This window comes from Gorilla gorilla, chromosome 4, assembly GCF_029281585.2.
Source record: "Gorilla gorilla gorilla isolate KB3781 chromosome 4, NHGRI_mGorGor1-v2.1_pri, whole genome shotgun sequence".
Taxonomy (NCBI): Eukaryota; Metazoa; Chordata; class Mammalia; order Primates; family Hominidae; genus Gorilla; species Gorilla gorilla.
This window is the reverse complement of record NC_073228.2, coordinates 119133534-119153131: the sequence shown is the minus strand read 5'-3', so window position 1 is coordinate 119153131 and position 19598 is coordinate 119133534. Positions and strand designations below refer to the sequence as shown.

General features: G+C 39.1%; 1 protein-coding gene and 1 pseudogene across 3 annotated transcripts in view; both read left to right on the top strand.

Moving 5' to 3' along the window:
* Positions 1 to 2163: 2163 nt before the first annotated feature.
* Positions 2164 to 19598, top strand: part of CCDC112 (coiled-coil domain containing 112) — a 29806-nt gene continuing 12371 nt past the window's right edge. For 2 of the 3 annotated variants that reach the window (XM_031011726.3, XM_031011725.3), the window contains exons 1-3: positions 2164 to 2509; positions 14021 to 14142; positions 19156 to 19277. In XM_031011726.3, coding sequence (XP_030867586.2) covers positions 2393 to 2509; positions 14021 to 14142; positions 19156 to 19277 — 361 coding nt within the window. In that variant the 5' untranslated portion in view covers positions 2164 to 2392. Of the gene's footprint in view, positions 2510 to 2706; positions 3027 to 14020; positions 14143 to 19155; positions 19278 to 19598 lie in introns of those variants that run through there. The other variant, XM_031011728.3, reaches the window with a different exon arrangement.
* On the top strand, positions 6628 to 13989 carry LOC129533980 (non-histone chromosomal protein HMG-14-like; annotated as a pseudogene).

The window sequence follows — 19598 nt, the reverse complement described above, 5'->3', positions numbered from 1 at the left end:
CTCCATCAGCCTTACTTTCAAGAGGGTCTGACTGCCTCTGTCCTGCAGCATCAAACTTCTGTTTCCACTAGATAATTCCCAGCAGCATGAAAAACTCCTTCTACTAGTCCCTACCTTGAAACACAACACAACAACAAAGACCCTCTTTGATCACACATCTTTCCCCAGCTACCACTTCATTTCTCTGATCACCTGCATCACAAAATCAATCAAAATCATAGCGAAAAACACTGTTTCTACCTCGTCACCTCCATTATCTCCTCAATGCAGTCAGCCAGGCTTTGGTCTACCTACCCCATAAGCCCACCGCCTCCCTGTTGCCAAATGCAACCATCATTTCTTTGTTACCCCTTCACTCAGCCTCTAGGTAGTGAACCACACAGCTGATCATTTTCTCCTCCTCCTCCTTCTTCTTTCTTTTTCTTCTTCTTTCTTCTCCTTCTTCTTCTCTTCCTCCTCCTCCTTCTCCTCTTCCTCCTTCTCCTCCTCCTCCTTCTCCTTCTCCTCCTTCTCCTCCTCCTGCTCCTCCTTCTCCTCCTTCTCCCTTCTCCTTCTTCTCTCCTCTCCTTCTCCTTCTCCTTCTCCCTTCTTCTTCTTCTCCTCCATTCTTCTTTCTTCTTCTTCTTCTCCCATCTTCTTCTTCTTCTTCTTCTTTTTTTTTTTTTTTTGTTGAGACGAAGTCTCACTCTGTCACCAGGCTGGAGTGCAGTGACACGATCTTGGCTCACTGCAACCTCCGACTCCCTGGTTCAAGCAATTCTCCTGCCTCCGCCTCCCGAGTAGCTGGGACTACAGACACGCGCCACCACGCCCAGCTAATTTTTGTATTTTTAGTAGAGATGGGGTTTCACCATGTTGGCCAGGATGGTCTCCATCTCCTGACCTCGTGATCCGCCCACCTCGGCCTCCCAAAGTGCTGGGATTACAGGCGTGAGCCACCACGTCCGGCCTCTTCTGCAAAAACTTCCCTCCACAGACTTCCGGTTTTCCTCCCTTCTCACAGATCTCTCCATATTGGTCCCCTTCTCCTCTTGTCCGTGGTCACCTTCTCGGAGTGGCCTAGGCTTAGTTCTCGGACTTCAATTTATACTCACCCTGGGTGAGCTCATTCAGTCTTATTTCAAATATTTTCTATACGAAGGTCAAATTCGTATCTTTAGCTCTCTCTCTCCTGGGCTCCAGAGGCGTTTATCTCGCTGCCTGTTTAATACCTCTACCAGGATGGTCTCTGGAGTCAGGCTGTCTAGATAGGTATCCTACCCTCTACCTGTGTGGCCATGTGATCCTTAACTTTATCACTGAAATGGAGATGATAATAGTACCTACTTCATGAAGTTATTTGTGAAGATTAAATGCAAAAGTGCATATAAAGCACTTATAACAGCCCTGGCATAAAGGAATTGCTCAATAAATACCTATTTGTTTACTTGTTAAAGGTGAAGGAACCTTACCTATGTGTCTAATTCAACAATGAATTCCCAAGGCCTAGAACAGTGCCTGACATATGCTAGGAGCTCCATATTGACTGACTGAATGAATCGATTTCTATAAAGGGGGAAAAGGTAGTACCTACAGAAATCAGCTCAGTTGCCACAGGTTGTCTTGATTGGAAGCGTCATCTGTGGCTTTTTTCCAACTTCCCAGCACTGTATTTTTGGAATCTGTCTTCTCATTGACCAAGTCCTAGGAATGTAACTGTGGCATTCCTGCCTCTGATATCTGGTTCTGTGGAGCAAGCTGGGTTTTTTTCTTTAAAAATCTAAAATATGATTTATTGTTAGAATCCATTGATAATGTTTTTTCATTTAGACTCAGTCTCAGCAGCGCTAAGTAGAAACCTAGAAAGCGGATGTATATTAGGTAAAAATATGTATATATTGACTATAACACGAATAAAATTTAAGGACGATGTAAGACAATGAATTTTCTTGACAGGTATGGGACTGGGATGGCACAGTCGGTTAAGTGCCCAAAGGGTATATAAACCCGCGACAGGGCAAAGCGCAGCCCCCGCCCCGCCCCGCCCCCACACCCGCCCGCCCCGCCCCGCCCCCACACCTGCCCGCCCCAGAACCCCAGACCCGCCCCTCCCCTGCATCCCGGCTCCGCCCGGCACCTTGCCCCTCCCTCGCCCCGCCCCTCCCCGCCTGAATCCCGGCCCCCGCCTCGCATTTCGGCCCCGCCCTGCACCCCAGTCCCGCCCCTCCCGCACCCCCTGCACCCCCGCATCTCAGCCCCGCCCTGCATCCCGACCCCGCCCTACATCTCGGCCCCGCCCTGCATCCCGGCCAAGCCCGCAGCGCAGGGAGCTGTCTGCAGAGGCCAGGGTGCGCCTGCCACGAATCCCCAGGCACCGGTGGCCGCCGCGGCCCGAGTAGCTCGGCGGGTAAACATGGCCGCACTGACGACGGTTGTGGTAGCGGCTGCGGCCACCGCGGTAGCCGGGGCTGTGGCAGGGGCGGGCGCGGCCACCGGGACCGGCGTGGGAGCGACGCCAGCGCCTCAACAGGTAAATCCGGGAGAACCGAGAGCTGCTCTGGCGGCAGGCGAGGGGCTGCAGGCCCTGGCTGAACAGGTGCCCTCTGCAGCGCCGGCGGGAGGCGCGGCGTTCGCCTCCCCTGCTCGGGGCCTGGCACGCGCTGGGCGTTGCTCTTTGTTGGCTTGTGCGTTTAACAGCTTTTGCAGAGCCGCCTCCATGTGGTTTCGGAGTCGAGGAAGACCTGGGTGGGAACCCGGCTCTGCCGCTTCCTAGCCGCGTGATAAGAACATATGCTGTCGGCGACTCACTTTCTTCTCTAAAAATTGGGAATAGTAACATGCACCTCCCGAGCTTTGGACTAACGTTGTGTCTGGGGAGCCCCTGGCACAGTGCTTGGTTGGAGGGGGACTCTGTGCTCAGTAATTGGTGGCAGCTCTGTTACTGTACCGGCGCTGGGAACACAAGGAGAAAGACAATATGGGATGGTCGGAGGCAGAGGTGTTTCCAGTGATCGGCTTAGGACCGCTTTCTAGGTGGTGAGGACAAGGTATCTTTGTTCAGATGTTATCAGCTCAGCGAGACTTTCCATGATCTCCCTAAACTGAATCCCCTTACGCGGCACACCCAGTCCCTGTTTCTGGTTTTATTTTTCCCCATAGCACTTAGTACCATATATTATATTACATATTTTATTTCTATTGTTTATGTTTCTCCTCACACCCCTCACCCTCCCTCGCACCCCCATGAGAATGTAAGCTCCATGAGGGCAGAAAGTATTGGAAATTTTATTCTTTATTGTATTCCCAGCACCAAGAACTATGCCTGTTGTGCAGTGCCTGGAACGTAGTATGCACTTACTAAATAATTTGTGGATCAATGTAAACCTGAAGGAAGGCTGTCATGAGCTGAGGAGAGGTTCCATCTTTTTCCTCCTTTAAGGAAATACAGTGTCTTTACTCGTAGACCTTCAGGAAATTCCACCTACGGCAAATTTTCTCACACATCCTCTATAATTCTCTTTATTATTCTAACTCTGGCCCAAGTATCTCAGGAAAAAATATAAAATATATAAAAATACATAATACCTAAAGTATTTTTAAGTACTATGCTCAAAAAAATGTGTGACACCATGTTGCTGGCTTTCTCCGTCATTTCTCTAAATTCTTGTAGCAATGTTCTATCTTTTGATCTGCATTTCTTGCGAGTTGCCTAATGTTGTTATTGATGCACACTTTTGTGATATTTGCCTTCTCAGGGGTTGGATCAGATCACCTGTGGAGCTCTTTCAGATATTTTATCAATCCCCTAGAGGATATCTAGCAATGTTTGGAGACATTTTTGGCTGTCAGAGTGGGGAGCAGGGGGGTGTTGAGGGGCTGCTAGCATCTAATGGATAGAGGCCAGAGAACAGCCACCCATAACAAAAATCATCTGGTCCAAAAGTTAGCAGTGCTGAGATTGAGAACCATGGTGTATACTTTCTTACCACTTTAGTAGGGAAAGCAGAGCCTCATTGTTGAGAATCTACCTCAGCATAGTTAGGTAGAATTCTTCACGTGTGTTTGGGCTTTTTTAAAAAAACAAAACAAAACAAAACAGAATTACTGCATGCTATATTGTGATAATGTTTAGGAGTTTACATGTTATCCATTTTTGTACTTTCCCCAGCATACCACACGCACATACCTATACACACAAATTCTACAGCCTAACACCGAACTTGAATATTTGTCATATGATTAAATGAACGAATATTCCTACTGACTTTAACACTGAAACCAACTAGTATTTTCTTGAGAAGAGATAATTTTCCTGGTGGCAATCTCATGATACTAGAGATGTCTACCAAAATATCTAAAGTTCCTGTCAGCTAGGGCTCCTATAACAAAATGCTACAGACTTGGTGGCTAAAACAACAAAAGTTTATTTTCTCACAGTTCTAGAAGCTAGAAGTTCAAGATCAAGTTGCCCTTAGGGTTGGTTTCTGGTGAGGCCTCTCTTCCTGGCCTGTAGGCAGCCACCTTCTCACTGTGTCCTCACATAGTCTTTTCTCTGTTACAAGAGGAAAGAGATCTCTGGCATCTCTTCTTATAGGAACACCAGTTCTATCAAATTAGGTCCCCACCTTAATGACCTCATTTAACATAAAGGCCCCATCTCCAGATAGAGTTATTTGGGGATCAGGCCTTCTACATAGGAATTTTGAGGGAACACAATTCAGTCCATCACAGTGTCTTTAAATTACTTTGGAGTAAATATCTCTGAAGTTTTAGAACTATTTTATACTGTATTTTATTTTACAATATCCTGAGGGTGTGGAATCTCATGAATTCCTCACTCATTATGAAAAGTTAACACATTTTCCATGCTTTTTAATATTTGTATATTATTTGTTCATAACCCCTCTTAGCTATTGCCTTTCAAAACTGAAGACCGCAAATCTCTATCCTCCTCTCCAATGTCATTTCCTTCTTGTTACCAGCTGTTCTCTTGATCGTTGTAGTTGCTGAATTATGACTTTTTTGAAGTATCTTTAACAGTATCACATTAGTGTGATGCTGGTTTTATACCAGCATAAGGCTCTGTCTTCTGTTTTGTTTCTAAGGACCTTCCCTCTGATGATCTGAATTTTATGTTCCTTGGCTGCCTGAAATAACCCTTCAATAATAACTGTTTTCACCTGTGACTGTGTAATCTTACATAGTAAAAGGGACTTTGCAGGTGTGATTAAGATAAATTAAATACCTTAATTATCTGAGTGGACCTGGTGTAATCACAAAGGTCCTTATAAGAGAGTCGCAGGAAGATCAGAGTCAGAAGTAGGAGATGTGATGATGGAAGGAAGAGGATGGAGTGATGTGAGGAAGGGGCCATTAGCCAAGGAATTAAGGTGGTTCTAGATGCTGGAAAAAAAGGTAAGGGGGTGGATTCTTCCCTGAAGCTTCCAGAATGAATGTAGCCCTACTAACACCTTTGTTTTAATTAACATTATTTTTAATTGACGAATCATAATTATATACATTTATGGGGTACAATGTGATGTTTTGATATATGTATACAATGTGGAATGATTAAACCTGGCTAATAATTAACATATCTGTCACCTCACTTATTTTTTTCTGGTGAAACATTTGAAATTTACTCTGTTATTTTGAGATACACAATACATTATTACTGAGTATAGTTAACCTACTGTGCAGTAGATCTCAAAACATTCCTCCTGTCTATCTGAAACTTTGCACCGTTTGACCAACTCCCTATTTCCTTCCTTGCCTTCCCCACCAGCCTCTGGCAACTATTGTTCTACTCTGTGTTAGATTCCACGTGCAGTTTAAGTGAGATTATACAGGATTTGCATCTCTGTTTCACTTAGCGTAATGTCCTCCAGGTTCACACTTTGATTTTAGACTAGACCTCCAGAACTATAAGGCAATAAATTTGTGTTGTTTAAGCCACTGCACTTATGGTGAGTTTGTTACAGCAGCAATAGGAGACACCAGGAAAGACCTAAGAAGCTCTCAGTCCTCATCCTTGTTTGTCTTTGAAACACTGTGCTGGCAGAAAGTAAATACTAAGGTAGGGTTGTAAACTGCCTGCCTGCATGTAGGAGGTATGCTTCAGCATGCATACAGACCCCCTTTCCCAAAGGTAGCAAAGGCTAGGACACATAGTGGTTCAATGCATCTAAGGAAATCTCTGACCAATTATTGTCTGACAACTGAGCTAACCAACCAGAGATTTCACTGCCACACCTGACCAAGACTACAGACTTTACAGAATTAGTTTAAAGTGACCAAACAAACAGCAACAAAACAAACCCTGCTAAGGGGAGATAATCTCATTTTTGGAGTTGTCCATTATATTATTTTATATGTCCAGTCTTTAACAAAATTATGAGACATGGCAAGAAAGTATGGTTCACACATGGGGAAAACAGTAAAAAGGAACTGTCTCTGAGGAATACTGGCTATTGGACATACTAGGCAAAGACTTCAAAACAGTTATTTAAATATGTTCAAAGAACTAAAGGAAACCATATCTAAAGAACTAAGAGAAAGTGTGGGAATGAAATAGAAATCTTTAAAGAAATTAAACATTTAAAAAAGAATCAAGTAGAAATTCTGGAGTTAAAAAATGCAAGAACTCAGATGAAAACATCACTAGAGAGACTCAACACCAGATCTGAGGTGGCAGAAGAAAGTGTCAACAAACCTGAAGATAGGTCAATTCACATTATCCAGAGTGAAGAACAGAGGCAAGAAAAGAATGAAGAAAAATTAACAGAGTCTGAGATCTGTGAGATACCGTTAGGCATACTACCATGTGCATAATGAGAGTCCCAGAAAGAAAGGAAAGGAGAAAAAAGGAGGAAAACCGATATTTGAAGAATAATAGAAGACTTCCCAAATTTGATGAAAAACATTAACCTGCATATGGATGGAGCTCAATGAACTCTAAGTAGAATAAACTCACAGAAATTCATATCTAGACACATCGTAATAAACCTGCCAATAAATATGGACAAAAAGTCTTGAAAGCACCAGGAAAGAAACAGTTCATTACATATAAGGAATTCCTCAATAAGATTAACAGCTGTTTTCACATCAGAAACCATGGACACCAAAAGGCAGAGGGATGACATAAAATAGAAAAAGACTGCCAGCCAGTTGTTCTTTGTACAGCAAAATTATTCTGTAAGATTGAAGAAGAATTTAAGACATACTGAGGCAAACAAAAGCCAAAATAACTTATCATTAGCATAATTGCCCTACATTAAAAGGAGTCCTTCAAGCTAAAATAAAAGGACACTAGACAGTAACTTGAATCCACATGAAGAATAATGTGAATAGAGTACTGCAAATATATAGGTAAATATGAAAGTCAGCATAAATGTATTTTTGTTTGTAACAAATGTTTTTCAGAAAATAGAGGAGGAAGGAACATTTTTAATGAACATTTCTCATTCTGTAAGGCCATTATTACCCTGATACCAAAATCAAACAAAAACATCTCAAGAAAGAAAAATACAGAATAGTATCTGTTATAAATACAGATGTAAAAATACTCAACAAAATACTAGCAAACATATCTAAAAACATGAAAAGGATTATACACCATGATCAATTGCAGTTTATTCCAGATATGAAAATCAATTAATATAATACTACATATTAATAGAATAAAGGGCAAAACCGCATAATCATCCCAATAGAAGCAGAAAAGCAATTGACAAAATCCAACACCCTTTCATGAAGATAGGTCAATTCAGATTATCCAGTCAACAAACTGTCAATAGAAGAGAACTTTCTCAACCTGATAGAGGCATCATTAAGTAACGTATTACTTAATGATCAGATATGGAAAGCTGTTTCCATATGATCAGGAACAAGGCAAAATTGTCCACTCTTACCAATTTCCTCACTGAAAGTTCTAACTAGGGCAATTGGGCAAGAAGAGCAAATAAAAAGCATTCATATTGGAAAGGAAGAAGTAACATGATACTTATTCACAGATGACCTAATATATATTAAAAATTCTAAGGGATTCACACACACACACAAAAAACTTACTAGAAAACTAATAAACAAGTATAGCAAGGTTGCAGAATACAAGATCAATATACAAAAGTCAGTTGTATTTCTATACACTAGCAATGGACAATTCAAAAATGAAATTAAGAAAAAATACCATTGATAATAGTATCACAAAGATTAAAATACATAGGGATGAATTTAACAAAAGAAGCTTAAAACTTATGCTCTAAAACCTATAAAAATTATTCAAAAAATTAAAGGAGACATATAAATGAATACTTAATGTTTATGATTTTGAAGACTTCATTTTGTTAAGATGGCAATAATCCCCAAATTGATTTACAGATTCAGTGCAATCTCTGTAAAGATCTTAGCTGCCTTTTTAAAATTATTTTGCAGAAATGTACAAGCTGATCTTAAAATTAATATGGAAAATGCAAGGCACCCAAAATAGCCAAAACAGTCTTGAAAAAGAAGAACAAAGTTGAAGGACTTACACTTGTTAAATTCAGAATTTAACTTCAAAGCCACAGTAATCAAACTATGGTACTGGCATAGGGATAGACAATAGACATATAGATCAATGAGAGTCAAGACATACACCTACAGATTTATGGGCAGATGATTTTCAAAAGGGTGCCAAGACAATTCAATAAGAAAAGAATAGTCTTTTCAACAAAAGTTTGGACAATTGAATAACCACCTACAGAAGCTGAACTACCTCACACCATATTTGAAAAATATGTAATCTGATCAAAGATCTAAATGCAGGTCTAAAAAACTTAGAATAAAACACAGGCATGAATTTTCATGACCTTTGGTCAGTCAGTAGTTTCCCCTGTATGACACCTAAAGCACAAGTAGCCAAAGACTAAATAGATACGTTGGATTCCATCAAAATTAAAAAACTTTTGTGCTTTAGGCCACGTGCAGTGGCTCATGCCTGTAATCCCAGCACTTTGGGAGGCCCAGGCAGGAAGATTGCTTGAGGCCAGGAGTTTGAGACCAGCCGGCCAACATCGCGAAACCCCATCCCTACTAAAAATACAAAAATTAGCCATGCTTGATGGTGTGTGCTTGTGGTCCCAGCTACTCAGGAGGCTGAAGCAGGAGGATCACTTGAACTGGGGAGGTGGAGGTAGAGGTTGCAGTGAGCCGGGATTAAGCCGCTGCAAAAGAACATTATTAAGAAAGTTAAGCGATAAGTCAGAGTATGGGAGAAAATACTTGCAAATTATATGTTGATAAGGGTCTTACATCTAAAATATATGTTGAACAAAGTTACAACAGATTTAGTTCAATTTAGATCGAATTGGCTTTTATTTGCGATTCATGAATTGGGGCAGCATCCCATTCTATAAAATAGAGTAAGAATTTCCACAGGGCATGACAGAACAGTGGGTTCTGTAAAGTAGGAATAAAAAACCCAGAAACAATAGAAAAAAGTGGGGATCTCAGCCGCGGAGGTGGCAGGAGGAGCGGCAACAGCCAGTTAGCCCAGCTCCACAGAGGCTCACACACCAGGGCTTGCAAGCACTGAGCACCAGGCAGGCGCCTTTCCTGCTGCTAAGAAGCCCAAGCGGAAGGTCAGCTCAGCAGAAGGGGAAGTGAAGGAAGAGCCCAAGAGGAGATTCTTGGAATTGTCATCTAAACCTGCTCCTACAAAAGCAGAAATGAAGCCAAAAAGGGCAGTCATGAAAGGATAAGTCTTCAGACACAAAGTGCAAACCTAAGGGAAAAGGGGAACAAAAGGAAAACTGGCCAAAGTGGCTAACCAATAAACTAAAGAAGACTTATCTGCAGAAAACGAAGAAACTAAAACCAAAGAGGGTCCTGCCTTTGATGAAAGCTGAGGGAAAGAAGCCAAGTCTGTCTGGCAATAAAATGAATTTGGTTAAAAAAAAAAAAAAGGAAGCCAGTCTGATTAATATCATCTACTGTGTCTTAGTAGTCCCTGTCTCCCTCCTTGTACAATCCAGAGGAATATTTTTATCAACTATCTGGTAAATGCAAGTTTTTTAGTCACTCAGGGAACATTTTTAAGAAGGAGGGAATCCCACCGCATCCTATTTTTTAAGTGTAAATGCTTTAAGAGGTGAAATCATTTGCTGGTTGTTTATTTTTTGGTACAACCAGAAAATAGTGTGGGATATTCAATTATGGGAGGCTTTGACTGTCTTGGGTGTCAGCATAGCATTCCATAGATGGGGGTTAGTTCTTATATCTTCTAATACTAAGCATACTAAATGGCGATATGGAGTCACGGTCCTGCATTTGATGTCTTGAACATTTTAAATTACTTCCATTCCCATGTTATTTTTTAGTAGAATTGTTTCCTTATAAAAAGCACTCTTTGATCATGGCTTTCCCTGTCAGAATTGTGTGCACTCTGTGACATCTTTGGTTATGGTAGTCCTATATTTTCCTAATAACATTGTTAGTGTGTTGTGAAAGACTGAAAATTAGAGTTTGTAGTGTATATGGTATTAAATTGTGAGTTGCTGGGATGTATTTAACAGCTTATCAACATGTGAAGATACTGGTACTTGATCACCTCTTAAGGAAAATTTCCCTCCAAATTTAAGCTGGAAAGTCACTGGAGTAACTTTTAAAAGTACATGGTGGCTGGGTGCGGTGGCTAATGCCTGTAATCCCAGCACTTTGGGAGGCCAAGGTGGGCAGATCACCTGAGGTCAGGAGTTCGAGACCAGCCTGGCCAGCATGGCAAAACGCTGTGTCTACTAAAAATACAAAAATTAGCTGGACGTGGTGGTGGGCGCCTGTAATCCCAGCTACCCAGGAGGCTGAGGCAGGAGAATTGCTTGAACTCGGCAGGCAGAGGTTGCAGTGAGCCAATATGGTACCAATGTACTCCAGCCAGGATGACAAGAGCAAAACTCCATCTCGGGGGGAAAAAAAATGGCATTTTAGATTTTTGGTACCTGTGTTAAAAATTGTGTGCAAATTGAAATGTGTATGTACTGATTTTCAACACAACCAATAAAATCTCAATTATTAAAGAATATTTTGAAGAAAAAAGAAAAAAGAAAAAAGCAGATTGGGGTTGAGCACAGTAGCATGTGCCTGTAGTCTCAGCTACTCAGGAGGCTGAGACGAGAGGATCATTTGAGCCCAGGAGTCCAACCTGGGCAATATAAGAAGACCCTCACCACTTTAATTAAAAAAAAAAAAAAAAAAAAGGAAAGAGGATTGGTTAACATCTGTTTACTTCGGGTAACTTATGAAGGTAAAAGCAGAGAGGCTTTTCTTATTACTCGGACTCAGGTTGACTGGACCCTTTCTGATTGGTTGCTGTGCATCTCTTGTTTTCAGGAAAAATTGGTCCGTTGGGGAAATCTACCTCTTTCCTCAAAGTTTCATTTTGATCATGTGGCACTTAGCATGAGTGACTCTATTTTTAAATGGATTTTGTCTGGTCTGTTGGGGCCTACTGCAGGAGCTCTGTTCAAAACAATAGCCTCCCATAAAAGTAGAGTAACATAAATAACTGTTACAATTCAACAATAAATAGACAAATAACCAAATTTTTAAAAAGGGAAAGGATTTAAGTAGACATTCCTTAAAAGAAGTGGCCAATAAGCACATGAAAAAAATGCTCAACATCATTAGTCATTAGGGACTAATCAGAACCACTGTGAGAAATCACTTCATACCCATTAAGATGACTGTAATAAAAAAGACAGGCGATAACAGTTATTGGTGAGCTTGTGGAGAAATTGAAACCCCCATACATTGCTGGTGGGAATGTAAAATGGTGCAGCCACTGTGGAAAACAGTCTGGCAATTCTTTAAAAAGTTTAAAATTTGGGGGCTTCGAAGGCATTATCAAGAAAGTGAAAAGACAACTCAGAGAATGGGGGGATATATTTACAAATCATATGTCTAATAAGGGACTTTTACATCCAGTATATTAAGAATGCTTCCAGCTCAACAATAAAAGGGCAGTTCTTTTTTGTTGTTGTTGTTGTTGTTGAGACAGTGTGTTGCTCTGTCCCCCAAGGCTGGAGTGCAGTTGTGTGGTTATGGCTTACTGCAGCCTTAATCTCCTGGACTCAAGTGATCCTCCCACCTCAGCCTCCTGAGGTGGCCTCCTGGTGGCCTCACACCACCATGCCTGGCTAATTTTTTTTTAAGTTTTTATACAGACAGGATCTTGCTATGTTGCCCAGGCTGGTCTCAAACTCCTGAGCTCAAGCTATTCTCCCACCTTGGCCTCCCAAAGTGCTAGAATTAGAGGCATGAGCCACCAGGCCCCACTATGCCACCCAATTTTTCAAAATGGGAAAGTAAAAAAAAATAGTTACTTTATGATCCAGAAATTCTGCTGCTAGGTATATAATGAAGAGAATTGAAAACATATATTCACATTAAAACATGTACACAAATGTTCAGATTAATTTGGCCAAATAATGGAAACACCACAATTGTCCATCAGCTAATGACTGATGAGTAGATAAAGAAAATGTGGTAGACCCATATAATGGAGTATTATTCAGCTGTAAGAAGGAATGGAGTATTGATTCATGGTACAACACGGATGGATCTTGAAAACATCATGTGAAGTGAAAGAAGTCAGACAAGGCTACACATTGTATGAACCCATTTATACAAATTCTCCAGAATATGCAAATCCATAGAGTCAGAAAGTAGATTAATGGTTGCCAGGAGCTGGGAGGAAGGGGAATGGGGAGTGACCTCTAATAGGTATGAGGTTTCTTTTTGGTATGATGAAAATATTCTGAAACTGGATAGTAATGACGGTTACAAAACTTTGTGAATACACTAAAAACCACTGAATTGTACACTTCAAACAGACATATTTTATGGTCTGTGAACTACATTTTGACTTAAAATATATTTCCTAGATTTAGATTTAATACTTTGTTCTTTTTTGCTCCTGGAAATTTGAAGCCTTGTTTCCTTTTCCCCTCGTCCCCCACAACCCATTTTTATTGCTTAGCAATCCCTCTCGGTGATACCTCCAAAATACATTGAGTCTTCTTTTATTTTCTATCAGCCCAGTAGTCCTGGACACTGTCATTCCTTGTCTCTATAGCTGTACTAGGTACCTCATTGATCTCCTGCTTCCAGTCTTGCCTCACTCCACCCCCACACCTCCCATCAATTTACTCTCCAAAAAAATAGCCAGAAAATTGTTCTTAAAGAGTTAAATGTATCATGGCATTTCCCTGCTCAAAACTCTTCAATAAAATCCAGACCCCCTAAGTGACCTAAAATATCTGTATGATCTGGCACATACCTGCCTCTCTACTTTCATCTCCTACCAAGATCCACACCGTTACTAATCTCATGACACAATTGGCCTTTCTCTGCTTGAACTCAGCAAAGTCTTTCATGCTCTAGGGCTTTTGCACATGTGGATCCCTTTGCTTAGAACACACTTTCCTACTGCTCCTGTCATGGCTGGCTTCAATCTTCCTTAAAGTCATCCCCTCAAATAGACCTTCTGTGACCATTGTAACTGAAAAAAGCAAACCCTTTCTCCGCTTTCTCCATCTGAGCCCTAATATTTATTTTCTTAATAGCATTTATTGCAGCTGGTGGAGTTTTCATTTTATTGCTTGTTTACTCTTATCTCTTTAAATCTGTTTTTCCTCACTAGACCTTCAGACAGGGGCCATATTATTATAGATCATCATCGTTTCCCTAGTGTCTAATGTAGCCCATGTCACTTCATAGTATTCAATACATATTTGTTAAATGACCGACTGAATGAATTAGATTATTTTGCAAATAATCCCTGGATATTTCACATTTCATACTCAGTTTAGCATTTTAAGATAGATATTCCTTCATTTGATAGATACTCCTTCTTCCACAAATGTACTTTTAAGAGTTAAGTGAGATTGGCCCCAAAATTATCCTTCAGGAAACTCAACTATTGACATTTTATCTCTCTGAAAAAATTCCACATTTATATCTTACTATTTTCATTACTGTTAAGTTTTTCTTGTTCTCAATGCAGAGTGATGGCTGTTTTAGTACTTCAGGTGGAATTCGTCCTTTTCATCTTCAAAACTGGAAGCAGAAAGTTAATCAGACTAAGAAAGCAGAATTCGTACGCACAGCAGAAAAATTTAAAAATCAGTAAGTATAAGAATATAATCTTCAAATAACATTACTAGCCATTTTATAATGGACAATAAAAAATTAATTCTACTCTACCCTACCTAGGCTTACATTAAGTTATAAAATTGTAATCACTAGCCTGTCAAATATAACAAGAGAAAGACGGGAGGTATGAAATAATAGGCTGTTCAATATAAAGTTAATTGTAAGTAGAGTTATTTCAATTTCCTTTATTTTTACAATTTTGAATCTGTGTATTTCAAGGGAAAAAAATAGCTGTTTCTTTAGATTTTATATAACGAATAACAGACTTAATCTATTTTCACTTTATAACTAAACGCCTGGTAAATTTTTTGAGGAAGTGAATCGTTTTTGTGTTTTTTTATTATGTGTATATGAAAGTGTTTTATAATGTTTTATAAATGACGAACATCATATATTTAAATTGCTCTTCTTCCTGTTTTACAAATGAGGATGTTGAGGATCATAGAGGATAAACGTCTTTCCATAGGTTACATGGTTAATAAATGGTGTTTGAGGGACTCTTAGGCTGGCTCCAGCCACTCTGAAAGCCATTGTTCTTCTTACTAACCAGTGATGTTCACCACCAAGCCTATTTGAATATGTGGGTGTGATCTCACTAAGGAAGACAGTGAATCATTTTAATGAAAAGTCTGTGCTCTTTTTTTTTTTTTTTGAGTGGCTTTTTAATCTCAGTTCCTTGGTTTCTGCTCCTTTCAGATCCATTTTGCCCATTATGACCAAGCTATTTGAGAAGCTGCCATTTATTTTAAATTTTCAATATATATGAACTTTTTCTTTAAACAACCGTTGATATTCATTGAATGTTCAATGTTGTCAGCAGTACCACCATATAAATATGAAGAATGTTAAAAAGAATTAGAACTCAAGGCACCCCACTCTACCCTACAGTTGAGAGCTTTATCAAAACGTTGCTTTGAACCTACATAGTATCAATTTGCCAAAGGACATGAGAAAAGGAGCCTGTTATAAGGAATGGTCTCTGGATCAGAATTGGTGGCAGTTCTCTATTTAGAAATTCTACCAATGAAAAAGTGTACTGTTAGAATTTTGAAAAGCTATACCATATTGTAGCTTTTGGAGACTAAATTCTCCTTGCATTTAAATAATACTTTTGTCTTTTCCCCCACCTTTATTGAGGTATAACTGACAAATAAAAATTATATATATTTAATGTCTACAGTGTGATGTCTGGATGTACACATACATTGCAGAATGATTACCACAATCAAGCTAATTAACATATCCATCACTTCACATAGTTACCTTGTGTGTGCGTGAAGGGTTGAGAATATTCAAGATCAACTTTCTTAGAAAAGTGAGCTGAGATTTTCATTATGTTAAGTGAAATAAGCCATACACAGAAAGACAGACAATGCATGATCTCATTTATATGTGGAATCTTAAAAAAGTCAAACTCAGAAACAGAGAATAGAATGGTGATTACCAGGAGTCTGGGGGTGATGAGGTGGGAGTGGGGATAATGGGGAGATGTTGGTCAAAGGGTACAAGTTATAAAATAGAAAAGATCTAGAGACCTAATGTACAGCATGGTGACTATAGTTAATAATAACGTATTGTATGCTTGAAGTTGCTAATACCTGTATCTTTAGTATTCAGAATTTGAAAAAATACAATTCTGTAAAATTTCCAAAATGCATTACTCTAGATAGAATTAGATTCTAGGTTAGAGGTTCTGTTTTATGTTTCTTTCTAGATAGGGTAATGTCCACCAAATGGTTAATATCCATAGATGGAGCAACCAGTGTGTTTTACAGTTCTGAGAAGGCTTCTTCATCTGTTTTAGGGCATTAGAAAAACTCACTGAAAGAATATTAGAAAAACTCATTGTAGAGTGTTTCTATCTAACAATTCACGTAAACACAAACAAAAAACCACAATCTATAATATCTTTTTTTAAATTTTTAAAATAGGTAATATGTTTACATGGTTCAAGAATCAAAACAAATCAAAGGGTACCCAGTGGAAAGTCTCAGTTTTACTCTTCATCCAAGCCACCCAGTTCCTTTCCACTCAGATAACCCACTAGTTTTGGTTTCTTATGTATCCTTCCCCAGATATTTTATGTGTTTATAAAGAAATATATATTCAGATTTTTCCTTTTTTGTATAAATGGTAGCATACCGTCCATATTGCTCTGCATTTTTTTAAGTGTATATCTTAGATAACAAGGAATTGTAGATTTTGCTAGGCACAATAATGGCATTATAGTTAGGTAAGTCAAATATCAGTACTCTCTAGAGGCACACACAAAAGTTTGTTGGGGTGAAATTGCATAATGTGGTGGATTTACTTGAAAATACTTAAGCTAAGCTAAGCAAAGCAAAGGTAGATGTAATGGATTTACTTGAAAATACTTAAACTGAGCAAAGCAAAGATAGATGGATAGAGGAAATGAGAGGTAAAACTGCTGAATCAGGGTGAGATAAAATTCATATCATATGATGGGCGTCAATTTACCATTCTGTACTTTTGAATATGTCTAACATTTTCCTACAAAAACTTTGTTTTAAAAAGAGGTTATCTTGGAGATCTTTTCCTGTCAGTACGTAGAACAGAGTACCACTGTATCATATTCCAGTGTATGAATGTAATATGATTTATTTAACCTGCCCATACTTATGGACATTTAGGTTATATTCAATCTTTTTTTAGTAACAAACAGTGCTGCGATTAATTACCATACCCACATAGGTCAACATTATTTGTTTGTAAGTATATCTTCAGGATAAATTCCTAAAAGGAAATACTGGGTCAGAGATAAATGAACTTGCAAATGTGATAAATATTGCTAAATTGCCCTCCGTAGACAACAGTCCCACCAACAATGTATGAGAAGACATGTTTTTCTCACAGTTTTGTCAACAAAATATATTAAATTTGTGATTTTTTTGCCAATATGATAGGTGTGCAGTGTTACTTTGATATAGTTTTAATTTTCATTTCTTCTATTGAGGAGGAGGTTTTCATTTTTGTCGACTTGTCTCCATTAATTAGCATATTTTGAATATCCTTATAGGTTAATATTTCTAATCCAGGAAAAACAGAAAGTAAGTTGAGTTTGTGATGAACTAAAAACTGTTGAGTGATATGAAGTTGTAGCATATCCCGTGTCCATGGCAGACGTTTCTTTTTATCATAGTAATTTTCCCCATCTGCAACCAGAGCCTAGATGAACTTCCCAGTCCTCAACACAGGACTCAGTCCATTAGAGTTGCCAGGTGGGACTGAAATCTATTTGATATCTTTATCTACCCATTATTTCTTCTCACAAACAATAGAAGCTACCTAAACACACATGCTAAGACATGATCCCCTCAGCCTTTGGAGTAGTGTGGTGGGCTCTGGGGCAGTCTCATCTGTCTACCCCCGTGTGTCTTATGAATATTAAATTTTTCTCTGTGGGCGGTCAGATGCGGTGGCTCATGCCTGTAATCCCAGCATTTTGGGAGGCCAAGGCGGGAAGATTACTTGAGGTCAGGAGTTTGAGACTAGCCCGGCCAACATGGCAAAATTCTGTCTCTATGAAAAATACAAAAATTAGCCAGTCATGGTGGCAGGCGCCTGTAGTCCCAGCTACTCTGGAGGCTGAGACAGGGGAATTGCTTGAACCAGGGAGGCGGAGGTTACAGTGAGCTGAAATCGCACCACTGCACTCCAGCCTGGGTGACAGAGCGAGACTCTGTCTAAAAAAAAAAAAAAAAATTCTCTATGTGTGGCAAAGTGGAAAAGATTGGGAAACTCTACGGTATAGATAGTTGCCTCTCAGGTTGTGTGAATTAAGTAAATGGCCAGCGATGCTCCACCACTTATTAAATCCAAGATTAGTGGAGAAATATTCATATTAATTTCCAACTTCTGGGAGAAAGAAACACATGAAGAAAATTAATTTTGGCTGGGCATGATGGCTCACGCACTTTGGGAGGCCGAGGTGGGCAGATCACTTGAGCTCAGGAGTTCAAGACCAGCCTGGGCAACATGGCAAAACCCTATATCTATCAAAAAAAAAAAAATTAGCTGGGCATGGTGGTGCGCCCCTGTAGTCCCAGCTACTCAGGAGACTGAGGTTGGAGGATTGCTTGAGCCAGGGAGGTCAAGGCTGCAGTGAGCTGAGATGGCACCATGGCACTCCAGCCTGGGTGACAGAGCCAGACCCTGTCTCAAAAAAAAAAGGTAATTTGAGAATTAATTTCTTTGCCCAATCAAAAAAGTTTCCCAGTAGTGTTTTATTTTATTTTTGTTTTCTCTTAGGGTGCAAACTAACAATGAGAACTCCTTACTGTTAGATAGACTAAATTCAAGGGGCAAAGATGTGCTGAAAGAAGCCCTGAAGTAAATGTAGACAATAGTCATTAAATACCCGAAATTTCCTGTCTTTGTAGATGGTTAGTCTCTCGAAGTTTTAGTTTTATTAATAATATTAATAACTTGCATTTCCGTAGTATACTTGTACTGTACAGAGATCTCCCACATATATTATCTCATTTGATGTGAGTAATAGCCCTATTAGATAGTGGAGAGCTGTTATTATTCACATTTTAGTGATGAGGAGGTTCATACCTGGAGAGGTTAGCCATCTTGGCTAAGGTTACAAAATTAATAGTATCTACTATTGAAAGCAGTCATCAGCAGTGATGGCCATTTTCAGGCTCCAGTGAGATTGAGTTGGAATCAATAGTCAAAAGCTTATGCATTTTCAAAGCAAATGTATATCCACATTTTCTTAAATTATCATTTTATGATTTACATAGCAGTTCAAATTATAGTTGTGTTTGATTGAAATTAACTCTTCTAGCTATTATTTTGACTAATGTTTTGATTACTTAGCCTTATTAACCAAAGTAATTATTTTTATTCCATAGATGAATTAATCCAAATATAAAATACTGATTATTGAGTGTCTTCCTATTTTAAACTATTAAAAATATATTTAGATCATATTTATACTATTTGTTTCTTTTCCTAAAGAGTAATTAACATGGAAAAAGATAAACACAGTCATTTCTACAACCAAAAAAGTGACTTCAGAATTGAGCATAGTATGCTAGAAGAATTGGAAAATAAATTGATTCACAGCAGGAAAACAGAAAGTAAGTTGAGTTTGTGATGAACTAAAAACTGTTGAGTGATATAAAGTTGTAGTTTTACCCTGTGCTTTGTCTTTGTGCATTGACTTTATTGTGTTCTCTATCAATAGAGTCAGTTCTCTATTGACTGTGTTATATTCTCTGTATTTTAGTTGGTAAAATTTGTCTTTTAGGGACATGTTTATTCTTTCGGGTCACTATTTAGTCATACTAACTGGATTGTTTTCTGTTGTATATTTCTTCCAATTTAACAAGAAAGAGAGGATTCGGGGGATTTTTTTGGTTGACACACCACCAAATGCTATTAAAATTTCTTAAAAGCAG